We start from the raw sequence: 19,698 nt of genomic DNA, 5'->3' as shown, positions 1-19,698 counted from the left end.
TAGGTCAGTAAGGATGCAGTGGTGGGCCAACATTTTATCCAGAGGGTCTGCAGCTTTAGGTACTGACGGTTAGCCAGTTAGCCAGTAGAAGTTATAGCTGCCATGCAATGTTAGAGGACAGGTACAGCTGTAAGAAAGGATAAACATGAACTGTTGATATAACAGTGAATGAAACAGGACAACAACAATATCTGAACATATTGAACAGATTATCCATCCGCCTATGTTCTGCCAGGCAGCACAGAACCAAAGGTTGGGGCACATTCCAGTGTCCTGTAGGGCACTGTGGGCAATAGATCATGCTAATTAGCCTTTCATGTTCCTCAGAGGATGCCAACTCTGGTGAAGCAGCATGCAAGTATTTGATACATATAGATGACAATCTGTAATCTGGTTTTCACTTCCAAATATGTTTAAACACAAATGTTGGAAGTGAAAGTATGAAAATGTGCATTGTTGGTGTGGCACAATATGTAGTCCTGTTGCTTCAGTGCTGGCCCTGCTATGTGTTTGTGTGCAAAAGGATGCAAAAGTCTGGTTAAAATGTATGTTACTGTGAGCAGAAGATGAACTGATAACCAAAAGGCATAAAGTAAAGGACAACACATTTGTTTTCAGCATTTTATGCAAGATTACATTTTTATTTCCATCAATCACAGGTAATAAAATACCAAAAAAGAAAAAAATGAAAACAGCCTGAAGCAAAAGTTTGGCCACCGGACATGGCCAACTCTTAGTAACACACTCTCTGGCAAATATCACAGCTTGTAAATGATTTTTGTAGTCAGCTATGGCTCTTGGGGGATTTTTCTGCCCATTCAGCCTTGCCTTCTGTAATATTCCTGGGCCGTCTTGCATACATTGCTCTTTTGAGTTCTATCCACAGACCTTCAATGATCTTTAGGTCAGGGGACTGTGAGGTCCATAGCAAACCTACAGCTTGTGCCTGTTAAGGGATTATATTGTAGATTTTCAGGTGTGTTTCAAATCATTATCTTATTGTAGGACCGATCCTCTTTTCAACTTTTTACAGATGGTGTGATGTTTGCTTCCAGAATTTGCTGGTATTTATTTGAATCCATTCTTCCCTCTACAAATGACATGTCCCCTGTGCCACTGGCTGCAATACAAGCCCAAAGCATGATCGATCCACCCCCATGCTTAATAGCTGGAGAGGTGTTCTTTTCCTGGAATTTGGCACCCTTTTTTCTCTAAACACATTGTGGCTAAAAAGGTCAATTTTGACATCATCAGTCCACAGGAGTTGTTTCCGAAATGCATCAGGCTTGTTCAGATGTCCATTTGTAAGCTTCAGTTGCTAAATTTTGTGGCTACGACACAGGAAAGATTTTCTTCTGCTGACTCTGCCATAAAGGTCATATTTGTTCAGGTGTCGCTGCACCGTACAGCAGTACAGCACCACTCCAGAGTCTGCTAAATCTTCCTGAGGGTCTTTTGCAGTCAAACAGGGTTTTTTATTTGCCTTTCTGGCAATCTGATGAGCAGTTCTTTCAGAAAGCTTTCTTGGTCTTCCAGACCTCAGCTTGACTTCCACCATTCTTGTTAACTGCCGTTTATTAATAACATTATGAAATGAGAAAACAGCTACCTGGAAATGCTTTGCTCTCTTCTTGTAGCCTGCTTCTACTTTGTGAGTATCAATTATTTTATTTATTTTATTTTTAGTGCTAGGCAGTTACTTAGAGGAGCCCATGGCTGCTGATTGTTGGGACAAGGGTTGAACAGTCAAAGAATTTATAGAGCTTTGCAGTTTGCATCACCTGGGGTTTCCTAAGAATGATTGTGAATGACCCATAGTCCTAACAAGCTATTGAAGGTCTGGGACCTTGGTAAACGTTATCTGATACCTCAAATATCTTGTGGTGTCCAAACTTTTGCATGGGGCACCTTTGCTTTTTCACTCTACAATTGTATAAAATAAGAATAATACACTAATCCTGCATAAAATGCAGAAAAAAAATGTATCGTCTTTAACTTCATGGCTTTTGGTGATCATTTCATCTTCTGCTCATTTAACTAATCACAGTAACAGACATTTTAAACTCTTTAAACTTTTGCATGTCACCGTACAGTCATCAATATTCATGTCTCTAAATTGCCTGTAGTATGTGTATTGTCTGCATCGTGTGACAGACTAGCATCCCTTCCTAGGTTTTCCCCTGCCTTGTTGGAATAGGATCCAGGAAAACAGTGTGGAAGATGGGTGGATGTAACTGGCTTTTCTTGTTTGGTATAAACATTGTTTGCCAGGCAAATATGTACCATTTTTAGCTAAATATTTAATTCAGTAGTTGTTGTATGAGCTGTTTGGTTATAAACATGAACCCCTTTTCACGAGTTAGAACAGGCATGCTCCTTTACAATTGACCCCGACCATGTTTTGCTTATCAAAAAAGCAGCACTGCCATTTGGAAGAAGCTGTACCATAATACATGCAGGTGCCATAATGTCCATGAGGTGGCAGCATTGGGACCAGCCAACCATGGATGTGGTACAATGGTCCAAGCTACAATGAAACAATGTCCTTGATGAACATCTTCATCCTGTACAGAATGGAGCTAGAGGCAGGTCCAGAGCAATTCTCAGTTAAATGGTAACAGCAGCAATACAGCCAAATATCCTAATTGCAGTGCCTAAAGTGAACAATTTCTTAAGTAAGAGGTTACAAATAAATACAAATAAATACAGACACATACGCATACTACAGGCAATTTAGAGACATGAATATTGATGACTGTACAGTGACTTTTACCAGAAAAATGCCAGAAGTCTTCATCACTAATAAAGGCATAAAACTTATGTGTTATAATGAATGTCTAGACCAATTAGTCTTACAGTCTCTTATTACATATGCTTTATGTATCTTATTACTTTATGCTTTGTTCCTTGGCCTGCTACGCCCCAGAGCATATTTCCTGATTACAGGTGTTTCTATTTCCAGGACCTGGTGTCCATCTTGTCTCTATCCTCAGTATATACCTTGTGATGAAATGGCTGTCTTCTGTTTTCATTCCTCATGAAATTCAACTCTACTCCGGAGCCTAAATATAATCCCCATTCCATCCTCCCATCCCGCGGTCACATGGTTCTGTTCACCATCCTGACTGGACTCTTATGAAGAGCTACAAGAATCTGATTAGTAATCTTGCTGTTTGATCTGTTCTCTCCTACAGTTTGACAAGCAAAAGACATTCAAACAAATGCACAGGCATGCAAGGATAACAGCATGTGTCACTTAGCCCTGAACTCTGGGGTCAGAATGTAACTGATTTTATAATGTTTACATTCTGTGTACTCCGCTAACTACTGAGAATATGTCCGTAGTAAAAAACAAAAATAGTATCATGCTTGCTAGAATTGGCCCCTATTGAAAAATAAAATGCTATATCCTGTTTTGAACCAATATGAGACACAATTTGTCTCGTATTTTCCAGATCGCATAACCTATTCCCCCCATCAACAAATGACCAGGTCATGCATTGCTCAGCTCTACAACATTTATGTTAGGCCAACATAAATTAATAAGAGGCAATAAGAAATGTAGTTTACTGCAGTGGCATTGCAGTGGTAAATTGTATCTTTTGCCAACATACATATACTTAAATGACAGTAATTACAACCTTTTGCTTTTTTTTAGCTGTCATCCCCTGTGCTGGGGCGAAGTCATATAATAAATCTGTGCAGGACTGAACAAATTAGCCACTTATGTTTCATGTAGAAATGGATCATATCAACTTGAAGATATGAAATCATATTTTGACAATGTGAAAGCTGTATGCAAAGTAATCCTCATGATGAATTAGCATGCATTGCACAACATGCACAGAAAAAAAATATCTCTGAAGCAGAGTTTCTGTCACTGTTTCATATTCTCAGGACATATAATATTGCAGAAATTGAAAACCAAGGCATTTGGGAAAGGCATGTATTTTTGTAGCCTGACCACACCAATCAGCTGACCCAATATGTACAGTACACAGGGACTTGGGAGCTTACACTTAAACGAACATAAGTTGGGCAAGTCACTGCACAGAGCTGAAAACATCTTTTTAGAGAGGCAGGGACTAATCTGTCTCACCAGGACTATCTCTTTGCTACTAGTTATGCAAGAGTGCTCCCAGAGGTAGCAATGTTAAACTCTCCGGAGCAGGAAACTAAAGTCAATATGACCACCATCAGTAAAAACAAGCCTGAAAACACACTTACAAACAGCATACAGACCTTGCCTTCTTAATGATTAGAGAGTAATTCAAATTAATATATTATTCCATGCAATAATTATTTTCATCCATTGCAATAGCAACATTGGCAAAGCAAACAACATCATATCAAGATATCACACACATTTGGCCTATATAGGAGGGTGGCAAGAAGAGAGTCATTTCTCACAAAGGTCTACCTGGAGTCCTGACTGAAGAAACACCTGACAGATTCTGGAACAAACTTTCAGTGGGCTTCATGGTCAAGAGTTAACAGAAAGGGACCTTTTTAGCCCAAATACCAAGCATTATGTCTAGAGAAAATCTAACACCAAAACAACAAGTACAGACACATTTTTTGATGCTTTCACAGCACTCATATGCTTTGTTGTGTGATGTGGATCAGGGCAAAATGAGGCCATTTCAATCAATGAAATTTATAGACTACAACACAAGAAAATGGAAAATCTTTAGAGCGTGATGTATTTTTTTTCCATTCACTGCCTATAAGTTGTTATCATGTTTTCCTTCTGATGCTTTTGTCACATCTGTTCTTAAAAATAAAATAATTTCTCTAAGTTAATTCTAAGTGATATTTCTTTCATAAATTACCAGACAGCTACATTTTAAAAGAAATAGAGCGTGCTCATAAGTGGCTTCCTTTATCCTATAATGTGGGGCTACTTTTAATATTTACAGCCGGGAAATGTGATGTCGCTGGAACGTGCCATGGACGGGAGATAGGCACCCAGACAGGCTGTGCTTCAATCCTTCCTGTCCTCTGCAGAACGGCTGTTACACTAGACATGAAATCAAAGTGTTTGTTTTTGACATAAATGTTTACACTTAAAATAACGGAGAAGTCCTGTAAATGATCTTACTTGTGGGTATCGAATCCCTGACTATAACCCTAACCCTAACAACCATTCCTTTCACAAACGGGTGTGAGGGGGTGGCTGTTAATGTGCTGCTAGTGTAAGCAACAGGAAGGAGACACAGCTGCACCTCCCTCAGCAACTGCCAGCCTCCCCCCACCCCCCCGGGGACCGTCCACCCTCCTGCACTTGAAATCCCTGCATTACTGCTCGAGAAACCCTATGGAGCTTCACGCTGTAAGTCAAGGCTAATTTCCTTAGTGTAGCCAGTGGGACTTACATTCGACTAAGAACAGAAGTGACATAGATTAAATATCTTAAAGGGAATGGTCACGAAGGACTGGGGAATTAAAAAGCCTATAAAAAGAAGGAACCTGCGTCACGCAGCCTGCCATTGGACGCTTCCGGGGGATTGTCCTGGCTTCCCAATCAGAGCCCTGCCTTTACTTTCAGCTCTTGCCCCTTGATGCATCATTAGCACCTTCGACATCTATCAGAAAAAATTAATCCCCCGCAGAAAGGATAATGCTATGAGTGGTGAGGTAATGGCATGAGCTGGACAAGTGGCGATAACAATGGCGGCGGCCCTGAAGTGGCCCTCTGCGGTTCCACTTCCTCTCTTTTTTTAGCAAATAGCACTGAATGAAGCCCCCCACCTTTCAGCAAAGTGGGGGACAAGGTTAGGTATATAATACTGGGAGGGGGCCTTTGTCTATAATCGCAGCTTCTCCACCCTCTCACACGGCGATGGTCGCCAAAAAGCCAGAGCCCAAGAAAGAAGTCACCAAGCCAGCACCTGCCCCAGAACCGGAGCCACCCAAGGAGCATGACTTTGACCCCAAGAGTGTCATTGTGAGTTTCCCTTTGGTGGCTGTCCCAGGTTCGACATGCACGCGAGGAGTGTGTCCATGCCAGGTTACCCCTGCAGTAATCGTGGGTGAGACAGCTACGCTAGTCTCACCATTTTGTTTGAGCAGCATGTAGCTAACTAGTATGGGCTAACTAGTATGGGCTTGGCCAAAGAGCTGGAGGTTTGAGATCTGGGTGGAGCTTAGCAGTTTAGCTTTTGTTGATGGTCGACAAGTTTGTGTAAAACCTACATATGTTCTGTAAATGTATCGTGACTAGTTTGCTAAACACTGTAATACATGTCTGTGAGATATTCTGTCCCTACCATCCCATAAAAACTTTTTGCCTGAATAAAAGTTTCTTCTGTATTACTACGCTGCACAGAAATTAGAATTTGTGACAGAGGGTGTTTCTCCGTTTTGCCTTCTTGATTTGGTGTGACAGAAAATGTAGTATTTACTTATTATGCAAGAAAAACAGAAAACAGGCTATATAAGACCCAAACCCCACTTGCTTCATTATAATTCTCCTGAATCCAGAGACAACCTGTTATGTATGGATTTGATAGCAAATAAAGATGAGTTTATGATGAGCTACACTGTTCACAAATGACCAGTAGAGATATATATTTCACCTATTGACTTAGCCAGATGCGTGCAATTTGGCTTTCATTCATCAAAAGGAAATGATTAAGGCTCCATTACGGATGTTCCCAACTTGGAATTCACAGTTACAGGTCACTAAATTTCCATTTAGACAATCGAATTACATCTTTGCATTCCAATTGTTTTTAAATTAGCCACTTTTCCCCCCTTGAGATCAATGATGAGATATTTGATTTCATACTAAGCCTTGTAAGCAAGGAGGTGTTATTCAATAGAGCCAGAGAATGGGAAGATATGTGGTAGAGCCACTCTACAAAGTTGACCGTGAGAAGGCAACACCTAGAACCCTTATCAAGGTAAGAAGAGGTGGCCTACATGTCACACATCACACAGTGCCTGACATTCTCAGTTCTACCACAGAGTTTAGCTAAACAAGCAAACCCAAATGCCTGTTAAAGGTTGAGTACTGGCAAATGTAAATCTGAGTGTTACTTTCCCAATAAAGAGAAGTGGAACATTAGTGGAACAGATGTGTTTTACCCAAAATGACATAATTGAGAAAGCAGGGTCAGCCAGACCCTGGAACAATTGGAGTTATGGGTCTCACTCAGTCACCCAATCACTCTGCCAACCATGAGATTTGAACTGGCAATCGTCCACTTACAGGCACAGAGCCCAAACCCGCAGAGGCACACACAACGTCCTAGAACACCAATAAATATATTAGTACTCCTAGTATATTTAGCTAGTACACCATGCAATATAAATAGTTTAATTACATTCATACATATCCTATCATTTTACTTGGTTTATCTCTCATTTCACTTTGTTTAAAGGTCTCTTTTCAGAAGCTTATAAAATTGCTTTTGACACATTAAAATTACTCACAATAGGATTTCCAAATTCTTTTCTAGATTGAATTTAATGCAGACCAGATTGAAGGTAAGCAAAGCTATAAATACTTTCTCAGGAGTCTACATATAACAATGGTTACTCCATTGATACAGCACTGAGGTAAAGTTTGTTAGTTTCCACAGTGACTGGAAAGTCATAAATGCATCACAGAGGGCATTCTTCTCATGAAAGTGTCAAAAGACTCACGTTTGCTGTTTCTCTCACTGATGCTATAAATCCTCTCCAAACAGAGTTAATGGAGGCCTTCATGCTGTTTGACAGGACTCCCACCGGTGAGATGAAAATCACCTAAGGCCAGTGTGGGGACGCCTTGCGGTCCCTGGGCCAGAATTCAACCAATGCAGAGGTCATTAAAGTCCTGGGGAAACCCAAGCCTGAGGGTGTGTGTTCATTCAGCTATATTCTGTGTGGTGGTTAAAGAACTGGGGTGCGTTTCCTGAAGCCTTCTTAATGCCATGTCGTTCGTCTTTGTTCTGTCTTTTGACGTAAAACTTACAAATGACGTATCATTAAGGACCCCTAGCCAATGTCACATAAAGGCTTATAGATTCAAGACTCAAGTCCAAAAATCTCAAATGACACAACACTCACAATAGTTAGAAATATTATGGTATCCGATGTATGAGTAAACAAAGATAATATGTTCAGTATGATGATTCCTACAAGTCAGTATAACTACTAGGTATCCAAAATGTCTTTTCACAGACAAAGGCATTACCTATGGGACTCACTGTATTATGCAAGATCATAAATGCAGCAGGGCAGTATTGAAAATCCATGAATGCTGTCTCATTCACTTTGGCCACAATTACACATACACCTGCAGATCATTGTTGTGTGCTGAATACTGTCACGTCACAAATTCAGGGAGGCAATGGGGGGAAACAAAGGAGCTTTTATTTATACTTAAAAAGGGGCTTGCAAACTAAACAGACTTTGAGGGGTCAATAAGCAGGGAACCAAGATTGGTAAAGGACTGAGGTACACATGCAGACTAGACTTCAGTGACAGGACTGGGAGGCACTGGAGAAGCTGGAGGGATCCGCACCAGGGCTGAAATGAGAGGTAGGACAAAAGAAGCAACGGGAGAGAACGTGGGCCAGGAATACGGGCATGATGGATACCGCATTACATAACAGCTTTTGTATAAAATATACACTCTAAAAACTGCTGGGTTAAAAACAACCCAATTTGGGTTATTTTGGTAACCCAGCGCTGGGTAAAAAAGGAACTAACCCAACGCTGGGTTATTTTGACCCAACAAGTTGGGTTACACGTTTAACCCAGCATGCTGGGTTGTGATTTTTAACCCAAATATTAGTTAAAAATGACTACACTGCTGGGTTGAATGTAACCCAAAATGGGTCAGAAATTTAATCTAGAAACTTTGGTGATTAAAATTACTAAAATAAAAACAATTCTACAGCAATACATACTTCAGTAATGGAATTTTATTTATGACAAAACATGTAAAAAATGTGTCCATATGAATTTAAGACATTTTTCCCATCTCCACCTCAGCATCAAGACAATTTCTATTAAAATGTATCAAACTGTATCACAGAAACACTGTGACTGAAGTCAGTAACAATGCATCAGACTGAAGTCAGACAAATTAACTTTAGAAAAACACAATTTGAAATATGAAAACTTTTCATAACATTTACACCATGCATAAACATTAATATATCCTGAGATATACAGGAATCATCAGTAAGAATCAATTGCAATGTAATTGCAGAGTAGAGGAAAAATAAAAGTATGTAGAAGTAATAATGAAAAAGCATCTAACTGACTGAAGTCAGAAAGATTAACTTTAAAATTTGTGCATAAACATTAACATAGCCTGATATATATAAATCATCAACTGAAAAAATATGTAGAAGTAATAATGAAACGGCATCAAACTGACTGAAAAAACAAACGAAAAAAAAAACTTTAAAAAATACAAATTTAAGATTAGGAAAAAATAGGAAAACATTTTATAACTTTCCCATTAACAATTATGTGCAAACATCAATATATCCTGAGATATAAAGTGACTGAAGTCAAATTTACGTCCAAGAAAATATGTATTTAAAATATGAAAACATTTCAAACGTCCACTGCAGCAAGTAATGTACTTTGCTCAAATGCTGTGCCATTTATTATAGCAAAGGGTTGAAAGCAGTGGTTGTCTCCAAGCATGAGAACATAAGAAAATTCAATGGACTCTTCTGAACGAAGGTACTCAGCCATATTGGTCCCAATCTGAAAAAAGGAAAAATAAATAAAAAAGAAATGGTATAGATTCATTAAGAACTCAAAAATGTGTAAAAGTTAAATATCCTTAGAGCTACCTTCAGAACACCTAAAAAACCTTTAGGAGCATTAAAGATCATAACACACCAAGCTATCAGCATTAGTTAACCACTGACCATGGCCTTAGCACTATGCTTAGAAAATGTCCGTCGAACATGCTTAGTTTCAAGCCGCCTTTAGCCTGAGCTGAGCTCAGACATTCCCGCCTGCATCAAACCATTTACAGGATTAAAGAAATTACATGTTCGTAGTAAATTAACATCGTTTGCTGTCGAATGTACAACTAAGTCAAACGAATTGAACGAAATGTACCTTACAAGCAGAGCGGGAAATTTATGTGGATGTGCTGACAAAATCAAATTAGTTAAGTAAACTCCGCTATATCAAAACCGTATCTAACACAGTAAACAAAGTAGATTTAACATATACAAAAGTAATATTTAAAAATTTTACGTTATCCTTTCCAAGCTCCTTCCGATGACGATGTCACGCGCGCTTTCCCGTCCACTGAGCAAGAGATCGGCCGTCGCTTAGTCGTTAGGTAATCTCAGTTCAACTGACCGAAAGCCTAAAATTTGCGTGTATATATATTATACAGTAAAGCAAATGTTTTATTTATTATGAACATTGTTAAATACACACTGAATAACTTACGTTTCAGACAGAATTTCACTGGCTTCCCTCTAAAGACGGCGCAAAACTCCGTCAACTCTCGCTGATGTCCCTGGATGTTGACGTGACGTGTGTGCTCTCTTTCACGTCCGCGTTCCCAACCCAGCACTGTTGGGTTATAGATCAAGACCGATTTTCAACCCAAATTGGGTTAAATCAACCCAACTTTGTTACCCAGCAGTCTCAACCCAGCATTTGGGTTGAAAAAACAACCCAGCGTTTTTACATAGCATTGTTATTATATAGCACATAGCAGCTGTAGGAATACATACAACAGACTATGCTTATTTAGAGAACAAATGCATATTTACTGTCATTTAATAAGTCCTTTAATATCTGAGGTGGCACAGTGGTGCAGTGGGTAGCACTGTTGCTTCACATCTCTGGGACCAGCATTCATGATGCCGCTATGACTCCATGTGTGTGGAGTTTGCACGTTCTCCCTGTGTCATTGTGGGGTTTCTTCCATCCACAATCTAAAAGCATGTGTGAGTGCTTCTTGCGATGGGTTGGCGCCCCATCCTGGGTTGTTCCCTGCCTTGTGCCCATAGGCTATGCACCCCCACCCACCATAAATAGGACAAATTATTACAGAAAATGGTTGGGTGGACATTATTATCTGTACAGAAATCTACATTAACTGTCCTGAATCATGACATATTAAGGCCTTAATGGCAGGGGATGGGGCACAGCCTTCTGTCACATAAACACAGTATTGAACACCAAGCTGATGGACTTCGAGACCTTCCTGCCCATGTTCCAGTACGAGTCCCAGTCCATGGACAGGGGCACCTTTGAGGACTTTGTGGAAGGGCTTTGTGTGTTCGACAAGGAGGGAAATGACACAGTAATGGGGGCAGAGCTTCGCCACACGCTGGCCATACTGGGTGAGTCCATCTCACTGCATACCCTCTAACTGCTGTACAACATAAGAATAAAGATACTTTGGTAACACTTTATTTACAGCACTCATGTATAATGCATTATAAAGCATTCATAAAGTGTTATAAACACGGCTATAACTATTTATAAAAAGGCATAACACATTATAGTCATGTTTATTATGCATTATGTAATGATCAGTATAAGCCATTATAATGCATTACGAAGGTATTTATAGAGCATTCCTAAAGGATAATAAATATGACTATAATGTGGTATGCCTTTTTATAAATAGTTATAACTGTGTGTATAATACTTTATGAATACATTATAATGCATTATGAAGATATATATAATGTTACATGGGTACTTTAAGTAAAGTGTTACCAAGCTTTTTCTCTAGACTTAATGCAGCCATGGCCAAAAGTTTTGAGAATGATACAAATATTAATTTTAACAAAATCTGCTGACTTTCTTCTGACCGAGTTTTTATGATGCTAATTTGCGTATAGAGTGGTACCTCAGAACTCGAACTTAATCCATTCAGAACTCCGGATCGAATCCTAAAAAGTTCGAGTTCTGATCGAATTTTCCCCATAAAAAATAATGGAAAACCAATTAATTGGTTCCCGACCCCAAAAAATTACACCTAAATATGTTTTTTTTTAGCATTTAAACGCAAAATGAACCGGATAAAATAAGAAGAGCATATACTGTACTAAACACATCTAAGCACATTTATCAGAACAGTAATTTGTAAAGTAAGAAAATAAATGTATCCAAACAATGTCTCCTACCCCGATCGTCCGCTAAGAAAAACATCAGCGACGGACCGATATTCTGCAAAAGATACAGGGATTGGACTGCTGAGGACTGGGGTAAAGTGATTTTCTCTGATGAATGCCCTTTCTGATTGTTTGGGGCATCTGGAGAAAAGATTGTCCAGAGAAGAAAAGGTGAGCGCTACCAACAGTCCTGTGTCATGCCAACAGTAAAGCATCCTGAGACCATTCATATGTGAGGTTGCTGCTCAGCCAAGGGAGTGAGCTCACTCACAGTTTTGCCTAAGAACACAGCCATGAATAAAGAATGGTACCAAAACATCCAACAAGAGCAACTTCTCCCAACCATGGGAATGGTATCAATCTAATTCTTGATCCTTCCTGTGAACCTGAAAAATGATCCCCATTGACAAATAAACTATATTCCCATGCAACAGGATTCAATTTGTTGTTCAAAACTGAGGGATTTTCTTGACAGGAGAGAAGATGTCTGAAGGAGAGGTGGAACAGCTGCTTGTAGGACAGGAAGACAGCAATGGCTGCATCAACTATGAAGGTAGCCACATCCTTCAATACCTGGCAAGTAAAAATGCAAAACATAATCTGAAATCTTTTAATAATTTTTTTTCAGCTTTTGTCAAGCATCTGTAGAATTTCTTGATATCTTTAAAAGAAATCAACAGTGAAATCTTTGTTTTCCTGTGTAGGATCTTCTTTGACACTGAACATCTAGCCGTGAGGCAGTTTGAATCACCCAGACATGAAGATGTTCAGCTAGAAATGAAGGACCATAAGACATGTAGTACTGCCATCGTGTGGCATGACAGGCTTGATCACGGTGTATCCATCCAGTAGCCATCCACTTCTCTGTTGCTTTGGTCAGCTATGCACAATTGTTGTTTTTTTGCCTGAATGAAAGTAATTTCAATGATTATAATAACAATTCTAAAAAGTCCCACATAGATTCACATACTGTTGAATACATAAAAAACTTGTTTACTAACTTAATATTACACTGAAAATTCCTTTTTTAATTTCACCTATCAATAGCCTAATTGCTTTCTTATGCCATATAAAAATTTGAACCCGAAAATGGAATCCAGTAATATACAGCTAAATTGAGACCACTCCAAAGTTTTACACAAATCTGTATTTTTAAATCCTGGTTTAATCATGGTTCTGCTGGCTGAAGGCTACACTGAGCAGCAGGTTGCTTCCAAGTTCAAAATCTCTAAGAATAAGGTGAAGCAGGAGACACTGGGAATGACCAGAAACCAGCCAGGTAAAAGGCTGAAGCAACAGTCTAATGCCAGAGATGACCGTTAACTTATCTGACAGTTATCTGTCATTAATCGAAGGATGACATCAAGTGACCTTCAGCAGGAATGGGAAACATTAAGTGCAGGTGTGAAGTGCACTGTTAGGACAGTTTGTATCAGGCTCGTAGAAGCAGGACTGAAGACCCATAAACCAAGGAAGAAGAACTTCATTAATGAGAAACAGGGAAGAATCAGGCTGCAGTTTGCAAAATAAAAAAAAATATATATATTATTTAAAGATAAATTGAGAAATGAGTGAAACAAAACATATTGCTGTGATGTCTCATTTTTTCGAGAGCTGTATATAGCATCAATTTATTATGCTACCTTTAGAAGTACAATTTCAAAAGAAAATGAACACATGTTGCTTTAAACGGACCCCAATTTGTGCATAAAGTAGAATATCACACAAGTGTAGAGTCAACTTGAAGTGTATGCCCTCCAACAGCAGCACAATAGCCTTGGCCTGTTACAGATGAGGTCTGATGATACTTGTGATTAATAAAGGGAGCCAAAATAAGCCCATCGCTGGTGTACTTGTATGTAGTTCTATGCAAATGAAGGAGAAGATTCTGAGCATGGAAAACCAATTAGCTTTGGTCAGCACCATAGCTGCCCTGCGGTAGCCTGAGAGTAAATGTGTCCTTCCCTTAAAACTACACAGCATCTCTGCCCTGAAATAAATCTGTGGCCCACTGTCAGCCAGACACCTCCAGCTGGTAGTTAATAAGAAATCTCTCAATTTTTTACAAATCAGAATAATCTCATCTTACTTTGTACTCACAAAAAAATTATGCAAAGATGAAAGTTTCCAAAAAATGCCATAAACAATATTTTAGCCAACATGAAAAATATACCTCATTTGGGAATGAGCTATAGACTCGTATAGAGTGAGATTCTACCTTAAAGTAACAGAATGTGTTTTCAAAATCTTTTATTTCAAGCTTTCACCAAAAATACAATATGCAAATTTCAAACATTATTTGTACATTTATTTTAAATTTCCAATACATGAATACATCGACTTTATTGTTATATTTCTTGGAGAGATGACAAACGCACGGAACCCCAGCGTCTTACCTAGACTACTGGACAATGTAGCGTTTCCGTTTGTCTTCCTATACCCAACATCGACGCTGAACATCTCGGCACCTGGGTAACTATGATCAAAAGTAATAAACGGCCAGCATCGCTGAATAACTGGGGCGGAAGAAGTGGGGAAAAAGCGATAGAAAGAAGTTCAATGCATCCAACTTTCTTAAATTGCATGTTAATGGAAGGAAATCGTACCGCCTTCATATGATTTTAACATGCACGCACTCACAATGCGGACTTAATACACCGAATTTAAAGCCAATTTGTCGCTTTAGCGGAGCGTTTAACAAGCTGGGCTGGGCTGAGATCGAACTACTTACTACCGAACATGAACATGTACAGGACAAAGATACTGTGGATGAACAAAGTAGGCGGTGTACCACTTTTTTGTACACAAGTATTCAGGGATGCCTCTCTTTACATTTTATGTCTTAATATAAAATATATATGATACTGACGAAATAATTATGATAACGTTAAATGTGCAATAATGTTCCATGAGAAACATATTTACACTGCATTGTAATCTCGGAAACATGTCACTAGCTGTTATTGTACTATGAACACATGGTAAAGTGATTATGTATCGTATTGCATTTCTTTCCGTCGTTCCGTGCCCTAATGGCAGACGCAAGGCACAGTATCTGTCAGTTTATCGCCGCCACGTCGAGTCCCCGGATGTGACCCATTCGCTCTCCTACCCATTTTCATACAGCTGACCGTAATAAATCTGCTTTCCTTATTGATTGTAACGCCGGAATCAGAAACAGTTCTACTAAACCATCTCTTAAAATCGAATTCAACATATAAATAATGTAACTTAAGTGGAAGAACTTAATACGCTTAGACACCAATTCAACATTGCTGAATAGAAACTATTCTATCTAGCTATAACTATTTTTTTTGTCGTGTTGAAAAATGACGTCGAGATCACTTACAGGTCACTTTAAAATGTGATATATCAATTGTCATCTGGCATGTCAACCGCAGTGAAACGACCGCGTTCATGAAAAATAAAACATTTTAATTCAGAAACAACCACAAAGTTGCTTCTGCGCTGCGCAGTTTTCAATGAAACTGCTAGTAGTATTTTTTTTTTTTACATGAACACATTTTACATGAGATTTCACAAATTACGCTTTGCCATTTTCAAACGTCAGCATTTGTGCGGCTCCCTCTAGCGGACACACGAGTGTCCGCACATTCTAGAAACCTCTCTGATTATTAGGCTGCACATACGCGCCCCCTATCTGGGTTTCTGTGACAATGAAACGTTGAACTCTTTCTGGCACCTGTAAAGGACATTCACGGAGCGGTCACAAGAAATCCGAACGACGGGGAAAAATGCAGAACTTTGAAAGTTCACGTACCATTTACACGAGGCTTTGAAAATGAGGATGAAAGTAGACATTTATTGCTTTGACCTTACTTATTTCAACAGCAATCTTTTTTCTTGTACTGTTGTAAGGCCATTAACTGTACGAATTTTCAACATGTTTAATGTCGTTCGCCGAAAAATCCACATCTTGTCAGTTTCATAGTTGATGCTTCTTGTGTGGCTTTCACACAGCGTTAGTAAGTAGGACAAAGTGGATTCAGAATTACATGGCTTCCAACTATAGGATAGGATAGTCAACTAGGAGGGGACTGAAGATGGAGGGGGAATGGATTTTTGAAAAACCAATCAGCCAATGAAATGATTACCAAATGAATAGACGTCCAAGACGTACGTGAATCGCTGGTGCCCTCTGCTGTAAGCAGTGGAGAAGGACTGGTCAGATCAATAACAGGTGTGGTCAGTGTAGGTTTCTCCCTTTGTTTCAACCTTCTATAACAGAAGGTTACCTCTATCTATCTATTTATCTATCTATATATATATATATATATATATATATATATATATAAGAAATGAAACCTACAGTAAATTCGCTGTTTGCAAAAAAGGCATATATAAATTTTAATTTTAATATATGACTGAAACAGACTGGAAGCTGACAATGAAAAAAATATGGCCTAGTTATTGTGTTCCCATGGGCTGATTAAATGGAGTTAATTTCGCTTATATTTAACTGAGTTTAATAATAATTTACTGATCGTTATGATGCGGAGAGCAAAAAAAAAAAAAACTGGAACAAACCATATTAGAGACCTACATATTTTAGGACCTTATATGTCCTGGTTCTGTTTAAATTTTTGTATTTTTGTGGCATCTTCAAATGTAGCAGTAATGCATCCCGAAATAAAATTGGCTTCGATTTTTTTTTTTAATCATCGTTTATGCAAAAGTCCGGCATTATCTCTGGGAGAACTTTCCTCCCGTTTAAGCGACACATGTAAGACTCCTTTGCGCTGATCTGCCCCTGTCCTACAGCGCCCCCATCCTCTTATGGCTTCCAAACGAACTGCAGCACTCGGCCGGCTGCTCAGTGAGTGACTGCAGCTGGAGAGACAATAACACTGTCTGCCACACAGGTAGGTAAGGCTAATTTCCGAGCCTTTTGCAAAACCCAAATTGTGATTTGATGCACGGGAGCGCTTTCTAAAACTCGGGGGGGTCCGGTAGAGATGCGTGTCAGATCTGTAGCTTCGATAATGCTGCCGGGATTTAAAGCCGGCAATTCGTGCTTGTCATGTCAGGGTGATATTTTTTCCATTGGGTGGGAGAGGTCTGGGCCTGCAAGGCTTTTCTTCATGACAGATAAGTAAACCAGCGGAGGAATGAAACCTTGCGTTAGCAGAGAGCAGAAGTACGCATCGACTCGCCCCTTTTGTAGGCGCTTATACGGTTGCATGGCAGACTGAGCTTTGTAAAAAATTAATTCCGATATTTTGAATCCATCTTAAGCTTGTGTTTTTTCCTTTTTAAAAAATATTCATTTAAGTCCAGCTAGCCATCTAGCAGGTTAGCTGGCTCCCTGAGGCGATTTTACTAAATATATTGCACATAACGCCCTGGGTCGCAAGTAGGCTACTTCGTTTTTTTTTCACGTCGAACGTGTAAATTTGCAACCGGCCGATGAATTCTTTCAGAAAAATTGTGATTTTTATAAAGATATTATGGCAGACAAGATGAAATATATATTTTTCGTGCTTTTCACGTAAGATGTATCTTCAGATCTTTATCGTTAGTGCATTAGCAGCTTGAACAAACTGCAGACTTGTAGCGAAACGTGGACGAAACTCTAACGTGTGCTGTTTTTAAAACGCACTTCCCGTTATATTCTGGACCTTTCTGTGCACTTCTGCCCCCTTGAATCAAATGAAAGACGTCTTTTGAATAAGCTCCGTTAGCTCGCAGGAAACGCGTCCAAGATGGCCAATCGTCTGGGTCGTTTTCCAATGCGGAGCTGATTTCGTTCGACCTCGGTGTCTAAAACACGAGGAAGGGAGGAAAAGCAGCCGGCTTTCGCTTTCCGCTATGAATGGTGCTGATGCGGAATGGGCTCCGGTTGCTCTTAACTGCACCTGGCCTTGTTTCAGTAGCGCGGTACCGCTTTTTCATTCAGCACCGTTTGATCTGCGGCATATGAGACATTCGGAGCCAGTTTCCATTCCCCCCTCCGTACTGTATTTTTATTAATTTGCTTAGGACTGGTGCCACTATGTGCGGTAACTGCATTGTCATCGCGGCCAGACCGGTACATACCGGTTGCTAATTACTGAAAAATCATTTGCGCCAATCGTCTTAAACAAAGGCCACAGCATGCTTACATGTACTAGAAAGCGTGCCTGTCGCTGCTAATCCGTGTGTGTGCACGCTCGCACGCAGGCAGGGCTAGTCTTTGTGCATCCTTTAATATCCGTTTTAAAATTTTGCTTCCACACTTGATCATCCTCGTAGTGTGCAATCGATACACATTAAAATGGGCATTTTTTTCTGCGTATAGAAATTTAGCAAAATGCCGCATGTTTTTTTTTTTTCCCCTGGCCGATTCGTTTGTAATAGTGTCATACAAATGCTGCTATATCTGGGTGGGTCAGCATGAATCTTCTGGAATAATTTGTCTCCCCTTTCCATGGCTACGGACACACCTCTTTTCCCTCCCTGTGGCATGCAGGAAAGACATGTTACGGATTATGCATGTAGTTCCCTGCATGTGCATGCCGATATAGAAAAGGGGTGTCTTGCTGTTAATTAAAAGACACAGAATATCTGAATGCTTAGTTTTCTGTTTAAAATAAGCAGGAAGATGTAGAATATAAACCATATACAGTACTGTATGCTGTAGGTCTGTAGGTCCTCTCCAGAAACCCCTCCCTTCTCCTCCGCACGCATCTTCCTCTTGCCACGCGACGGATCTGGGGCATTCATTTTCGACATTTTTTGTACGGTAAACCCGAATATTTCGTGGACATTGATTTGAAGCATTTGCTAATTTACAGTTTTCGGCGACTTTGTAATTTGGTCCCCACTGTGCACAGAGGAGGCGATCATGTAGAAGTAGCCAGACAAAGGGGAGCGACATGGCATGCGGATTGCTTGCTAAAACGAAGATCGTATGTATGAATTTTAAAGAGCACAATAGCGTTACACTTCAGCATGCTTTTTTTTAGTCAGTCTATCATCATATTTAAATATTTATTTTCAGATTAGGGCGTTCGTTCGGGCGATCTACGTGAGAACCGGCTAGACTTGCCTTTTTTCCTCAGAAGGACAAGAAAGAATACATATACCGATGGTAGCGCGTTAGTAGGGTGAAAACAGTCAGTGTACTTCATATTTAAGAGACATTTCCAGATAGGGATTATGTGTCAGATCCAAGAAATTGTCCATTTAAATAGCATTTTATATTATCAGATTTCAGATCAATAATCATTTATAAGCAGATTTTTGTCTTGGAATTTTGAAAGCTTTTGGTTTGGCTTAAGTTTTCCAAATTATTATTATTATTATTATTATTATTAGTAAAAAATAATAGTAGTAGTAGTAGTATGTAATAATAGCAGTAATGATGATGATGATGATGATGATGAACAAGGACCTTCTCCCCAGTCCCCCTCCCTTAAGGACCACCGCAGTTGACATCCAAATGCCTGTGTAATTCAATCAGGGTGAATTTGATTTATGCAACTCAATTAAACTTGTCAATTAGAGGACTTCCCCAAACATGCTTTATATCCTTATTGGCTAAGTCACAAATGTCATACTTTGTGGATTTTTGTAATTACTGTGAATCGCTACT

At 39.4% G+C, this 19,698-nt stretch overlaps 2 protein-coding genes and 2 long non-coding RNA genes across 26 annotated transcripts in view; 3 read left to right on the top strand and 1 right to left on the bottom strand.

Annotated features, from left to right (window-relative positions):
• The first annotated feature begins 894 nt into the window (after positions 1-894).
• On the top strand, positions 895-4,803 carry LOC111856798 (uncharacterized). The gene is made up of 2 exons (XR_011991774.1): positions 895-2,585; positions 2,963-4,803. It is a non-coding gene; the product is annotated as an uncharacterized lncRNA (long non-coding RNA).
• A 3,514-nt stretch (positions 4,804-8,317) lies between these two features.
• LOC111856797 (myosin light chain 3-like) lies at positions 8,318-13,945 on the top strand. 6 transcript variants are annotated; one of them, XM_072712397.1, is made up of 4 exons: positions 8,318-8,529; positions 11,103-11,324; positions 12,580-12,657; positions 12,809-13,945. In XM_072712397.1, the coding sequence occupies exons 1-4, from the start codon at positions 8,523-8,525 to the stop codon at positions 12,832-12,834; spliced, it is 333 nt and encodes a 110-aa protein (XP_072568498.1). In that variant the 5' UTR covers positions 8,318-8,522; the 3' UTR covers positions 12,835-13,945. The 6 variants fall into 6 exon arrangements, 4 of the variants coding, with proteins under 4 accessions (XP_072568498.1, XP_072568497.1, XP_023692809.1 ...); XM_072712396.1 differs by having other exon boundaries at positions 8,327-8,529; positions 12,580-12,680; XM_023837041.2 differs by having other exon boundaries at positions 8,331-8,529; positions 11,151-11,324; positions 12,580-12,680.
• LOC140590888 (uncharacterized) lies at positions 8,901-15,321 on the bottom strand. Its single transcript, XR_011991775.1, has 4 exons — positions 14,745-15,321; positions 14,501-14,620; positions 10,219-10,545; positions 8,901-9,714 (listed from the first exon to the last, which is right to left on the bottom strand). It is a non-coding gene; the product is annotated as an uncharacterized lncRNA (long non-coding RNA).
• Positions 14,547-19,698, top strand: part of mapta (microtubule-associated protein tau a) — a 40,941-nt gene continuing 35,789 nt past the window's right edge. For 11 of the 18 annotated variants that reach the window (XM_072712392.1, XM_023837023.2, XM_072712389.1 and 8 more), the window contains exons 1-2: positions 14,558-14,576; positions 16,887-16,987. The gene's annotated coding sequence lies outside the window, so the exon portion shown is untranslated. The other 7 variants (XM_072712387.1, XM_023837019.2, XM_023837011.2 and 4 more) reach the window with 7 other exon arrangements.

This window comes from Paramormyrops kingsleyae, chromosome 5 (genome assembly GCF_048594095.1).
Source record: "Paramormyrops kingsleyae isolate MSU_618 chromosome 5, PKINGS_0.4, whole genome shotgun sequence".
NCBI classification, from domain to species: Eukaryota; Metazoa; Chordata; class Actinopteri; order Osteoglossiformes; family Mormyridae; genus Paramormyrops; species Paramormyrops kingsleyae.
This window is presented reverse-complemented; position numbering and strand designations above follow the sequence as displayed.

What these genes read in the sequence shown, in the direction of transcription:
- LOC111856797 (XM_072712396.1), top strand. An exon ending in CCACACGCTGGCCATACTGG is followed by an intron (nt 11,325 to 12,579) that starts GTGAGTCCATCT and finishes TTTTCTTGACAG; the next exon opens with GAGAGAAGATGTCTGAAGGA.